At 32.2% G+C, this 14,334-nt stretch overlaps 1 protein-coding gene across 1 annotated transcript in view; it reads right to left on the reverse strand.

The window, feature by feature from the left end:
• The window catches only part of LOC127869729 (multiple epidermal growth factor-like domains protein 10), a 52,240-nt gene that overhangs the window by 16,782 nt on the left and 21,124 nt on the right, over positions 1–14,334 (reverse strand). The window contains exons 12-13 of the mRNA XM_052412386.1: positions 14,189–14,269; positions 13,809–13,883 (exon numbers count right to left, since the gene is read on the reverse strand). Coding sequence (XP_052268346.1) covers positions 13,809–13,883; positions 14,189–14,269 — 156 coding nt within the window. The remainder of the gene's footprint in view (positions 1–13,808; positions 13,884–14,188; positions 14,270–14,334) is intronic.

Raw genomic sequence — 14,334 nt, forward strand, 5'->3', positions numbered from 1 at the left:
TAATAGAAAGTTTTGAATTAAAAACTTTTTTTTTTTAATTCTCATGTTTTCCTATCTAACTCGGGTCTTTAGTTTAACAATCTTTCACGCAACCGCTAAGTAATTAAAGCTTTAGGGATTTTATTTTCAAACGTGTGTTTTCTATTATCAATGCAATACGGTTCTAATTGCTTGATGTCTATATGTGTTATGATTTATTAATATTTATTAATATCAATACATGGAACGATGTTTTATTCCTAATAATGATAGTTAGTACGCTTGTTGGTAAACGAACTATACAAACAGTTTTGAATTGAAGACACCTTTTTCAAAAATCGTCATATTTGCCTATATGTTTACAATTTATTGTAACATTTTCATTATTTGATCTTGATAACGACTCATCCTGAAGAATGGTACTTTCTTAACCATTAAGTCAATGTAAGATATATAACAATTTCCATGTAATGTTTACTTGTAAATGTAGTCATTAAAATGACCATCAACCTTGCGATCGACGGTGACATTCTATCAATGATTAAAATGAGGCATATGTGTACGATTCAACTTATAAACATATATATACGTGACAGAACATTGGGTAGATTTTAAAACAAAAAACACCTTAAACACAAATGATTGAAATTTCACCATACAGAGATCGCCAGTGCCATTATATTTTCTACTGCTGATAAACAATCATCTTCAAATAAACCGATATATCATGATAGAATAAATAATATTAATTTCATGTTTATATTTTTTCTAAAACAACACGCGTTCCTAGGTACAACTAATGTCATCTAACGTACCCATACTAGAAAACACGAAATGATAAATCAGTAGATCATTTACTTTTATTGCATGCGGACCCTATCCAGCCAACTTGACACTCCGATCCACAGGTACCATTTATACTGTCACAAGGGCCTTTCAGACAATGGCATGTTCTTTCACAATCAGGTCCGTACGTTTCATTCATCCATTTTATTATCCTGAAAATATGTACTTTACAAGAAACCAATGAGTTCATATAGTTGAAATACCAATTTTTCGTTCATATTAGTAATAACATATATATATTCCGCCCACTGATTGTTAAAAAAACCCACATAACTTCAAAAAATTCAAAACTACGCTTACAATCTTGCATCAAGATTAACCATAATAAATGATCGAAACGTTATTGATTCTTCACCTTCTTGTCTGTTAAGTTCTATTTCACATATAAACATATAATATGTCCATCCGTGTTGACCAATAAGGCGTATGGCTTGTATCGGCTGTGGAGGACTTATCACATATGTTCGTCTGCTGTCATAGACCCTAGTGGCATGTATTTTGACCATGTGATTATCGTCATGACCACCATACATTGCAATATTCTAAGCTGTGCGTATACTGAAATGTACACATCCTTTTTGCAATCATAGTTTACAAATAATTGTTTTATCAAAGTTAAAAGTCATTTATGTACAAACTTGTATCGTGTGATAAAATCGTTTTATCGATTTTATCGTATGCCCTACATCTCATATTGAAAACCTTAAATAATGATTATATGAATATGTATCCTAACGCAGACAATACAGCCAGGGAAAAACACAAAAGTATCTTAAGTAATATACTACCTCCGTCCGAACGACCTTTAAGTACATCTCTCTTCACAAAATAGGTTTGTGATAGGTTTATTTGCAACCAGGAGGGCCTTCCTATGGCGGTACAACATTGACAAAGTTCGGCAGGTCCTGCTCTGCCGTCTATGGCTCCTTCAAAAGTCCAATTCGAATATATTGATCCGTTTGCCAACAGTTCTGCTCCATCGCAAGAAACTTTGAAATCACCTTAAAAACATGTTTTTCTTTAATTGATTACGTTTGCAATATTTCGAAGACATTTTTGAAATCCCGTCCGATGTCAATTATAGCCATTTATTTTCAATTTTTGCAAGTTTCAATGGGCCTTATCCGTGTATTAACTTTGAATATGTAGGTATGTCTCAAACGTTTTATATCATTAAAAATTAATTTGCAGAACATATACAACGCAAAATAATTGTGATTCAACCATTCACAAATTGGATGAGTACACTAGACGCAGTTGTATCTAATGCTTGTCAATTAAATTTATGCGCAGTTATCTATAATGACAAATAAATGACTGAAACTTTAATTGTTATGTTACAAACTATTAGATGTATTAAATCAACAAAAGTGTTTGTTGAAAAAAGAAAAAAAACACACAGTAGTAGAACATAATATACAGGAACGAAAAGACCCACGTATAGATATAATAGGTTTACCAAAAGACGAGCCGGTTGCTATGGCATAATGCTAGGTGTGAATATGTGTGCTTGATTTTATGTACAATTTTACTGCATCGAAAGTAAGCGTGATTTACCATCATCACCTTTTTCGTAACTTTATATCCCGTTACCAGTATTGTATTGTATATTTATACTTTTTAATAGGGATTGTTTTATTGTTGTGATGTTATATGTTATATGTTTTTAAAAGGACAAAGTTAACAAGAAAATGTATATAATGTTTTAGTTTTTTTTGTCTTTTGAAAATGTTAACAGCTTCAAGCTATGTTTTACATGTTGCGTGCATGGGATCGATCTATTTGTTGCTTGTTTTCATCTTTATGTGGTTACGTTCATTAACTATACGAACAATTACCGCGTTTATGTTTTTCTAGCAAGATTTGAATGGTAATTGCATACTTTAAATACCTAGCACATTATGCTCAATACTAAGTTTATTTACAGAATAAACAATTTATATACAAGAACATAAACGTTTTAAAATTCATTTTCTTCCAATAATCTTATTTCGAAACTGAATAATTCAGGATATAAATTATGCAATTACAAACGCTTTCATCAAGCACCCATATGAATACCACTTAATTTTGTCAACCAGTGGGCGGAGTCTTGCATTTGCAGGTGCGCGTGATGTCACTTGTCAACTCGTCAATAGACTCAGCATTTTGTGTTTGTAAAGACAGGTTGTTCCTGGCTCTTATTTTGCCCGAAAGAATGAATAAGAGTTATGGTTATTGCCTTATTTAGCATATTTATTCCCGTTTGCAATTGATAAGAATTAATCGGCCAAACAATATCAGGAACAATATATTTAATATACGGAGGTGAAACATGTGTGTATATTTTATACAAAAGAGCTTTTTTCGCGACGCGCATTCAATGTTTCTCAACCGACCTCTCTATAAACCGCATTTATCAAGATACATTTTAACAATTAGATATTATTCGCGAATCTTCCGTTTGATTTTTAGCCACTTTTGCAATATTTGAAGACTTTTTTATCATAATTGTACATAAGATGGCGTATACTATGCAATCGTTTTTCATACTTAGTCTTGTTTATGTGCAATATGTTCATGCACAGAAAATCTATTATAATCCTTAATTGTTGTGCACAGTGATTTATAGAATTGGCACACTTTGCATTATCAAGATATGTTGTTGTTTTTGTTTCTAGATACATGTAATAAAAAGGATTCTCAGTGTGCATAAACAATAATTCATTATATTTGTCTGAAATCACCAGCATGAATATTGTTTATTTAAATATTGAGACAAATCTTATCAAATTCTTATATATAAATTAAAAAAAAAACTGTCACTTCGAGACCTTTTTCATGAGCGTTACAAAAACTGTCATTAATGTAATAATGTCGATTAACAGCGGAATCTTGTTTGAAAAAGCCAGAATGAGATTGGATGTAAACCTCATTCATGAAGCAATTCAACATATAAAAACCTTTCATATGGTGTTGATCAGATATTGATCGATAACTTGACTAACGATACACTACCATTGTCCATACGTATAATATTTTACAAGGATTAATTATGTAATTAACAGTTTTTAAATGGACGTTTTAAAAAGAGAATAGAACAAGAGATCGTGCCCTTATTTAATAGTATGTAGGCATCTTTACGTATTAGAGACACATGATAACATTTTCCGGAGCAAGACGTAGGTCTGATGATCAGCTGTGTGATATTTGTTGCGTATTTTGTTTTTGGTGAATGATTCATCCGCTCAGCATTTCTGGGACGTATATGAGTATGTAACCGTTACTTTAAATTACAATAGAAGATACACGTTTCGTGTTATTTGTAATTTATATGGTAAACATCGAACGTTTTATCTCTACAGAACTAAAATCGTTTTGAGGTAGTTCTTAAAATGACGTTTTCGCGAAAGGTAGGCCAAACCTCTCCAATATCAACGATCTTATTTAAAAGGGTTATATCTCCAACTATATTCAGCTCTATAACCTTGCTATCGATATTTTCTTCTGATAAATAATATTAAAATATGCGAAACAGACGAGCTAACTGAGCCTACGCTCAAAAGTGATACGTGCTTTAGCGTTGCGGTATAGTTAAGAATTCTGCTTTGATTGTGTATATGTCTCTATTAAGTAACATAAGACAGAGCAAGTAAAACTGTTTAAAATAAATTATAATAGCCAATTATCATTGTTATATTATAATACAGTAAAAAACGAGAATCATAATCAGAAAAGTATTTACATCGTACAAAAGTATTCATGGGTGACATAAAACAATCCCACGCTCTGGTTGACGTCCAATGACGTCATAATTTTAAGATGCTATACAATTTAAAGGTACACGTTCAACGTACTAATAAATAAAATATTTGTACCAAAAAACAATTCATAATTTTACAAACTTACCTTAACGAACACGTGATGCACTAGTACAATTGTGCTAGAAATATAATATTAAATGTTTAATGTATTTAATAAATTGTTTTATTAAACCTTGCAAACCATTAAATAAAGACACAAGAAACTCTCCAATTGGCTCAACATGCTTTTACTTTAGTTAAATATTTTGGTTTGAAAAACAATGTACAAAAATAATGACATACTCAGTGCTTACAACAACTGACTGCCTGCGAGAAAACCCTTGATTACGCGCGCACACATACATTGCAGTTCATGAATCATTACATAGTTTTTATCCATATTGCACAACAGCCAGGGTCTATATTATAGCAAAACCTGCGAACACAATCTAAAGAGATTGTCAAACATTCACAATGTGACCAAGGCAAATGGCCGGTACAATTTATGATAAAAAATATACAACATAAATTGGCCCTTAAACATTATTAAAGCTCGGATTATAAACTAAGGCGGAGAAGAAACATTTCAGTTAACTGAACATATAGGCAGAATATCTTTAAGAACTACAGCTATTACAATTTTTTTTAACTGAGAATATATTTTGGTACACTATCGATTTACAGTGGTCAGAGAAAATAATTGTTCACGAGGTGTGCAGCCACAACTGAAAGTATTAATTTTCTTTGATCACAAATGGGTAACAATCAATAATATACCGATTTCGAATCATTTCTGTTATGCTTTTCAGACGCCTTTTACTTAACTTTCGAAACGGAAAACAGGATAATTTTGTGTAACTGAAAACGTCGTAATGTCGTTAAGACATTACGTCAGAATAACTATAATCAAATCGATATTTTTGAGTTGTGTTACGTGTTTGGATCAGAAAATACTCCGTGTTCAATTATAATTCTCTATAAAAATTAGTTCAAGTTCAAAATAGTATTTATATGAATGATAAAAAATATAACTCTAGTAATATTTAAATCGATTTGTACCTGCGCATACACATACAAATTCATTTTATCCAAATACAAATAAGGCTCCGCTTTCTGTGGTATACATGCTTAACATAGCAACTGCTATTAAAGCGAATTGTAATGTGAATAAATGAGTCAAGTGAACTCGAACATAGTAAATCGTGGGTATACCACTTCCCTCTAGAAATCTGAAGTGTAACAGGAGTATAAAGTACACGACAATTGATTTTTCAAAGAGAAACACGAGGACTATCTGAAGTGAGCAATTGCTTGACGTTCTCCAAGATACTTGTACTATGAACATCTCCGGAACAACTACAAATAACTGATTATCAACACAAACATAAGGATATTGTAAAGCTTATCGACACTTACAAACAGCTTTTATATGTTATTTGATACAATAGTTTCAGAGTTGAATGGTTTAACGAGAGCAGATATCCTATTCCCTGAGAGTTGGGAAAAGACATGATATTATTCTGCGAAAATAGATACTATTTTACATTTAAAGACTTACCAATTTAAGTTATTGCTAATTTGATAGAATCGACTTTGTCAAAAACTTCAATTAATGAGACTACTGATAGGTAAACTGTCAAGCTATATTTAGGCATTATGAAAGGTAACAAGACTGACGAGAGGAATTGTGAGGCCAACAAAAATTATAAAGTAAAATACATTTAATTTACAACATCAATACATGTAGATCAAGAAGAAATCATTTTATACACTCTTATATTTGGACTATATTAGCCGAATATATATTCTCATGTAAGCGGTAAATAGAAATTTGAGTATCAGGCTAAACTAATGAAAGTTGAAACTAACTGTTCTTCACCATAAGGACAATTTTTTAGTCATCCAATTGTACTCAATGTACATGGCATAATAATGCGATAGATGGCTTTGATAAGATATATTCTATAGTTTATAAAGTTTTCTTTAATCTACGATTTAATTAATTAGTGCTCGGGAATGCAATTCAAAAATCCGTGGCAATGTTAGAGGAAGATGTGGTTAATAACAAAATCACACTGCATAAGTGTTGGTCAATCTTATGCTGACTGAAAATGTTGGCATTGCATGGTCAATATCTTAAGCCGCATATGTACAAATCAACACAGATAACTAAGAAGTAAACGAAATCGCATGAAAAATCAAACACGTGTTTTCATTCTACAGTGCATTAATATATAATTGATGTCTTTAATAAAGTAATATATGATCCCTTTACAATCTATATTTTAATGTTGCTTGACTAGTTATTGCATTTGCTATCTTTTATTGTATTTACTTTAAAAACGATACTTAAATGCTGCTTTACTAGTAAAACAATTTCATTAAGTCATTATAATTATTGGTGGGAAAGTGATCTCTGCATTTGTTTGTTTTTTACAATACCATAAAATTCATCACATTAATGTTATTAAAGTGGTTATGGTGTGATCGTTAACATATACTTTGTATTATAACCAAAACAATATGCGTATGTACAAACATTGATAACCGAAGCTAAATGATGTCCACGTAATATTCAAATCCAATGACAGTTCAAAGAGTTGCTCATCATATATGTTGAAAGCACTCAAACACATTTTAAAAGCTGCTAAACATCATGTTTAAGAAAAGTGTTTGCCTCAGTCAAATCTTAACGTCGCATAGTTTGGCGTGATTAAGTTATTTTGCGAAATATGCTTCTATGCACACATTATTTTATTCCTTAATAAACGCTACTAATAACCTAACACTACGAACTAAAAGGGTTTATTATTAATTCTATATTAAACACTATGAATAAAGATGTGAATATGAATATTTAATAAATCTATATGATTTATATTATATATATATTATACATTTCTGCATTATCTGTATTATTTCTTTAATACAGCTATAGACGATATCTGGTTGCTTTCGATGTAATAACGTTAAAATAAGTTCTTAGTACAGGGGGTCAATTGGTATGCAACTTCAGTACTCCGGAAAGATTTAATGACAAAGCATATTTATTTATTAATGTAGATGTCTAGTACCTGAATTAAATGCCGTTTACGCGTTTGACTTTCTTTGTGTTCGGTTTTCTCCCATGCAAAGTATGTGGGGCTAGTTCTCTCATAAATTCAACGTACAATTTGGTGGTCGTAAAGGCGATACATGTTTTCGCTGTCCGTTTCTAAAGTTCTAAATATATAAGTCTCCAAAAGTTATAGTTTGTACGAAAGGCCAATAGCATGTTAAAGCTGAAATCAAATAGACTGTTGTATACATTTATAGTCTGGTTTTCAAACTGCGGCGATTGCCAGAGTCTATAGTATCATGCAAAGCAAAAGCATGAATCACTTTTGAGCGTAAGTTTAGTAAACTCCCCTGTTTCAAGTGTTTTTTCCATATCATTTGAGCAGGGGGAGGATACCTTTAAACAGGAGAAACAACTGACCTCAAATCAAAACAAGCGTATTATCAGTGGACTTGTCTCCTTTAGGTTTATTTAAATTATATAATTCATACATCCGTTTCTGTAGCTCGTGGATGCCAATTTACGTTTAATTAAACGTGCAACGTCAACTTCTCGTCGCTTTTTAGTTACATGACCTAGACACATCTGAAACATGACAAACACGTTTTCTACTAAAAGGCTTATGTCTGACAATTACATAAAACTGTATTATTAACATGATTCGTTAAGAATTTTTAATAGCGCACATATAATGCATCGCTTTCACTATGACCTACCTACTATATTTTACTGCCTCGAATATCATTGAGCAGCGCAGAGACTTGACCACAGAGATTGTTGATTTATGTTTTTAAACTTTAAAATTCCTGTTAAAATGTGATTTACTTGTCGACAGTAAAAGTACCGAATTTAAAGCCTTGTTCACGAAGATCAAAATATTTTTTAAAAACGATAAAACTCATGTAAATCGACGCAGGCTATTTCTTGCAGCATTTAACTATTTGATTTTGTTTATTAAGTTTTATCTTTTAAGCTACATATATTTCGAGTTATTCGTGACGAAAGTTAACGAATGACAATTGTATCCTTAATGAACCTAAAGTTCACAAATCCATCAATATCAGAAAAAACACGGTTGCACACGTTCAAGGGGTGATGTTATAAAGGTGTATTACCAAATCCTTTATTAACTGTAGTTTCATTCGCGTCAAAAATCAGACAGAAGACCGCCCTAGCGAAACAAACGAGAGAGCAAATCTTCAGTTCAGTAAGCATAACAGCCGAATACTACAGCTACTATAAATTATTTTACCAACAAATATTACATTAAGTGGTACCGCATTGACTTTAATTCAAGAGTATTCAAGCAATATATTTCATGAGATGCGCTGCCACGAATGAAAGTATTTATTTTGTTTAATCGCGATTGGTTAACGCGTGATTATCGAATGCCTGTGTAACACAACACGCATTCGAATAGATCTGTGCATTGTATTTTTGCGAACTCACACACACTAATTAACGGGTTAAAAACTTTTTTCTGGAAATTAGCATTGTAACATTATGAGAACTAATGTATATTCGCTTAAGAATAATTTATCTAATTCAATGCAAAGGTTATTTTCTTTAGGAAACATCAAAACCCGAACCCCTTCTTTCTGCCATGTTATGGCATAACCCACTCTTTTTAGCCTACTGTATCGCATAAACTCGGCAACTTATTTATACCACAGCGCTCGCCCAAAATTGATCCTGGAGCTCGTAGAACATCCGAGTAAGTAACTGACCAATGCAATTCTACAGGTTCCACTCTCCCTTCAATTAAATTATTGCGATGTTTGCCAGATTTGTGTTATAGTCTAGTGCTGTCGAGTCCCACAAACTCCCAGCTTACATCGTCACGGCTGGGACTTCTTAGCGCGATGAACACCGTGAATATATCAACAGAACATGCCTCGAATACATGATCCTGTGTAATTGACTGTACCAGTGTTTAAGAACTTTTTTCTTTATCAGCATAGTATCGATGAAAATACTTTTCGCTTTTCACGGGGGATAGAGAGTATGTGCATAAATTCCCCGCCGTTTTCCTGGTAATCTGGTTAATATAAATTATTCCAGCCTTGACATGTAAATGCCAAACATAAAAGAAATAAATTGTGTTGTTAAAGATATGTTTATTATGCACACTTCAGAATTTCACGATTAATTACCGAGTATCCGAATAAACATAAGTACAACATGTGTTAATGGTTGTTGTCAATTGAAAATTAGCATAAGCCTTTGTGTTTTATTTAACACATTTACTAGTTTTTCCGAGCTGTCAGTTATAACAATGAGCATATATCCTGTTATCCGAAGAACAATAATAAAGTCGCGTTACTATACTGAACTAGAAAACATAAGATCACTGTTAAGGACTTACACATTTTTCTTATTTCTAGTTTGATAAAATCGACGGGTTAATATCATGCAATCAAGGGCATATAGCCTTCAATTTCGCCATGTTGTTAGCGTATCAGCATCGCTGCACGGTTACAATTTTATCAGGGTACATACCGTGTTTTATTAAGATCGATAATTGATGTTGAGTATGGTATAATGTATAAATATTTGTGTATAAAATACCATACTTATGTCAAGTAAAACCTAGAGAGTTATGCATATGCACGTCATATATATGTCAGTACATACGTTTAACAAATGTTTTGCTATCAATATGACATAAAAAATCACTTACTATAATAATTCCCCAAACAGAATATGCAATTCTTATATCCGCTAAAACTGATAAACTAACTAATGCGACGGATGTACCTCATTGAGATATTGTATAGTTGGTTTCATGCACGAATATTTGAAATGATACAGAGAAATAGACGTTTATAAGACAATTTGCATATCCTATTAGTTAACGATATCATCTCATACCGTTCTAACTGCGAACCAAATATATTTGAATATGGACAACATATACAAGCTGAACATCCCATCATATCTCTGGACGAAATACAACATGAACTGAATCGTTTCATTTAATTCATATATACAAGCAGCATACGAAAATACTTATTTTCGGAACAGAGGACATTTTGTAACACTTAAAGAGGATGCTGTATAACAAATGGGTTGATAAAGATTTATGATACATAGAAAATAATGATACCTTAAGAGTTTTAAATGCTTTCTCTTCAGTTTCAACTTATGGCCAAGTTATTGACCGCACATGATCCAGTTTCGAACTTGGGGCATATTATTGGGACAAATTAACAGTTAAACAAAAATCAAGATTAGGGATTCATGTGTTTTTTTATATTGTTAATGACGACAAGATCATTAAATACGAAAACTCCCTTACTATGTATATAGTTTTTAAACTTCATACGAAAATTGTTTCATGTACGTTCAGTATATTGCCGTACTAACAAATCACAAGACCAAGGTTAGCAAACATCTACTACACTGTATACTAAGTATGCTTAGAACGTTGCGGACGATATTACAGTTTCGCGTGATAAAGGCATGACAGTGCAATATAAAGAAGTGAAACTCAAACTGCTGGAGACGTGTAGCATTATTATTATATACATTTAGATGGCCCTTTATTTAAGGCAAGTGACCAATTTCAAAAACAGTACGAAACAGCACAATATGAAACAACATACAAACATAGATGAATAAGGCTGGGGTCACCGCCTTTGAACGGTCAATTCAAAGCATTGAGGGTTTAAACCGGTTTAAGAGCGGTCAACTTCAAACTTGGCCCAGCAATATTCATGGTACATATAAACTTAAATAAAAATTAGCCTAAATAGTATTGTAAATCAAATTAAACAATAATAAAGGAGAATTAAAACGCATTCAGTTTAATTACAATTTAATTTCTCAATGGTGAGAAGAAGACCAGAGCAACAACTGTATGAGACACGATTAAATGAACAAGTGTCAACTACATCCCTTCTTTTTTGAAAAAGATTTAAGGGTATAGCATCATAAATTTAATATTTTTGATCATCATTGTGAAAATACAGGAAGAAGCAGCCAAAATAAGTGTAAAAGATCCATATTACATAGCTGGGTTGTTTATGTGACTGCTAAACAATAAATCAAACAAAACAAACAAAACTTAATAAGTAAAATAACTTCATAAAATATACGAATATTGCAACAATTAAATTACAAACTTGTTCAATCAGGTATTATAGACAGGCATACGTTAATAAAGAACTAAACATAAAACTAAGTTGCGGAACAGAAGTTCTCATTCATGCAACATTATGTCATTAAAAGAGGAATTTAGTGACTGCAAGTCGGTCGCGCTCTCCTAGATAAAACTGAGGACGAGGCGACAGGTTGCCTGAAAATAGGTCCATGTCTTGCTGGGGTGATAATGCGATAACTGCTTGATTTCTTCCTCATGCAAATTCTAACCCTGGACCTTCTGATCTAAAGATGTTACTCCACACCAAGGAACTAACCCGGGACCTTTTGATCAAGATGTGTAGGTCCAAACCAATTATCTTACTTTGGATATTTGGTCAAAATGTGTAGGTACAAACCAATGATCTAACCTTGGACTTGGTGATAAAAAAGTGTAAGGTCATACCAAGGGTCTAAACCTGGACATTTTGATCCACATGTGTACGTCAAAACCAATGATCTAACCATGGATATTATGATCAAAATATGTAGGTCACCCGAAGGATAGAATCCTTAAGATGTTGATCGAAGTCCACGGCAATGATGTACCCCTCGGTCTATTTGTCAAAAGATTTAAGTCCAAACTAATAATAGACCTATTGAACCTTAATACATATGTGTAGGTCCACATCAATACTCGACCCCTGAACCTTATGCTCCAAAGGTGTAATATTGAAATGCATTATTATATATATTCAGACATTTTACCAGATTGTTTCATTAATTTAATACAATATTGTAAAACACCATATGACAATCGATATAAACAAATCAGCAAATAGTCAGAACAAGTAAAATACTCAGTGGGCATCAAACTTCTGACTTGTGAACCGTACAAAGAAATGACATTTGACATCGCCTAAGCTAACTGTGCTATCATGTCTGATAAATAACCACATCCAATATATGGATAATATAGAAACCTCACAATAATGACGTTAAAATGTTAAAATAAAAAAGGTCAAATACACAGTTGTCATTTTATAAAACGACTATTATTGTGTCTGAATGTATCAACTAATTATTTATTGTTTATAGAGAGGTGTGTCTGTTCTTTTATGCCATTATTAGTTTTGTCAAATTCAACATGTTTAAATAAGTTGCCTTTTAAGGGCCACAGTTAAGTAGATAGTATCTTTAAATAGATACAAAGCTTAACTTCAGCGATATATATATTAGCTTTTTTTCTTGAAGCGTCGAAGTTTACAGTTTATGTTTATAAAAGGTGTCTGATTTAAGATAATGTTAATAAATCTTTTTTTTCACAGACCCGAACTATAAACATAAATATACGAATATTGCTCCAGCGTTTTCTCCCGGCAAGCCATTTTAATATGTACGAAAAAGCCATATTCATTAAAGCATCATTATTCCTATATGTATTCTAAATGTATGTTATACGAAACTGTATTCCACAAAAAATATATTCATATGAAAATACACATATTTATCGGCATCCATTTAGTTTAACTGAAAATTGGGCGTTGCTTTGTTCTTTGAATCAATTGTTTTCAAATCGAACGTGTGGTCTATGATTAGTTCCTAATTCACTGTGATTTCTCTTCCGGACACTGAAACATGAATGACTAAAATCATTGTTCGTGCTTGCATCAAGAACATTCAAACACAAACGCAATATTATACAATTTACTGGCAAGATTACAAAGCCAACATCGTTTAAAAAGATTAATTGTTATAACTTGGTGTATGTTTTTATATGCATAACGCAGACATACATACACTGTTTTATGGTGTAATAACACAAATTACAGTGCTTGCACTAGAGCGCGTTATGCAACGTAATGAATAATATTTTTAAATTTCCGTTTTGATGCGATTGCACTGTTTGTACCAAAGCTCCGTCTACGCAAGAGGCAATATAATTGCTTGTGTATTTACAGTAATTTATATTGAAATGATTAATTATAGTATGAATGTATTATATACAAAGTATGATATATTGTTTCAAGATATAACGACTTTATATTATTACTAACATTAACAGGTTTCCAATCGTTCGTACTGTTCCCCAGTGGATAAATTTGGCGACAGCTTTTCGTATGTGGCAGCAACTGTTTCTGTAACGGATCAACACATCTTGTTGTACAACATCTGCATGCAGTACTGTCTTGTGATTTACTCTGCTATTCTGTCCGAATTTATTTCTCGAACAATAAAGATAGTTTTATACTCATTTTATATGAGCTTTTTTATTTAAAACTTTAAGCATGCACACTACTGACCAATGAGTATTTACCTTGAACACAACAGAACTTCTGTTACTGAATGGTTGATTGATTGATTATTACTCCTCTTACCATGCACATGAATATATTTCTGTAATGTATGCACTGTTGATATGATAATAAATACTACGACTTACTTTGGTTTAATTGCAACCGTTCGTATTCCTCAACTTTCTGTAAGGCTTTTGGAGTTTGTTCGCATTCGGAAGACGTTGGCGCTGAAAGCATACGAGAACAGAATGGATACCATAAATAATTCATTTACTAAACTAAGATAAATATA

Source organism: Dreissena polymorpha, chromosome 2 (genome assembly GCF_020536995.1).
Source record: "Dreissena polymorpha isolate Duluth1 chromosome 2, UMN_Dpol_1.0, whole genome shotgun sequence".
Taxonomy (NCBI): domain Eukaryota; kingdom Metazoa; phylum Mollusca; class Bivalvia; order Myida; family Dreissenidae; genus Dreissena; species Dreissena polymorpha.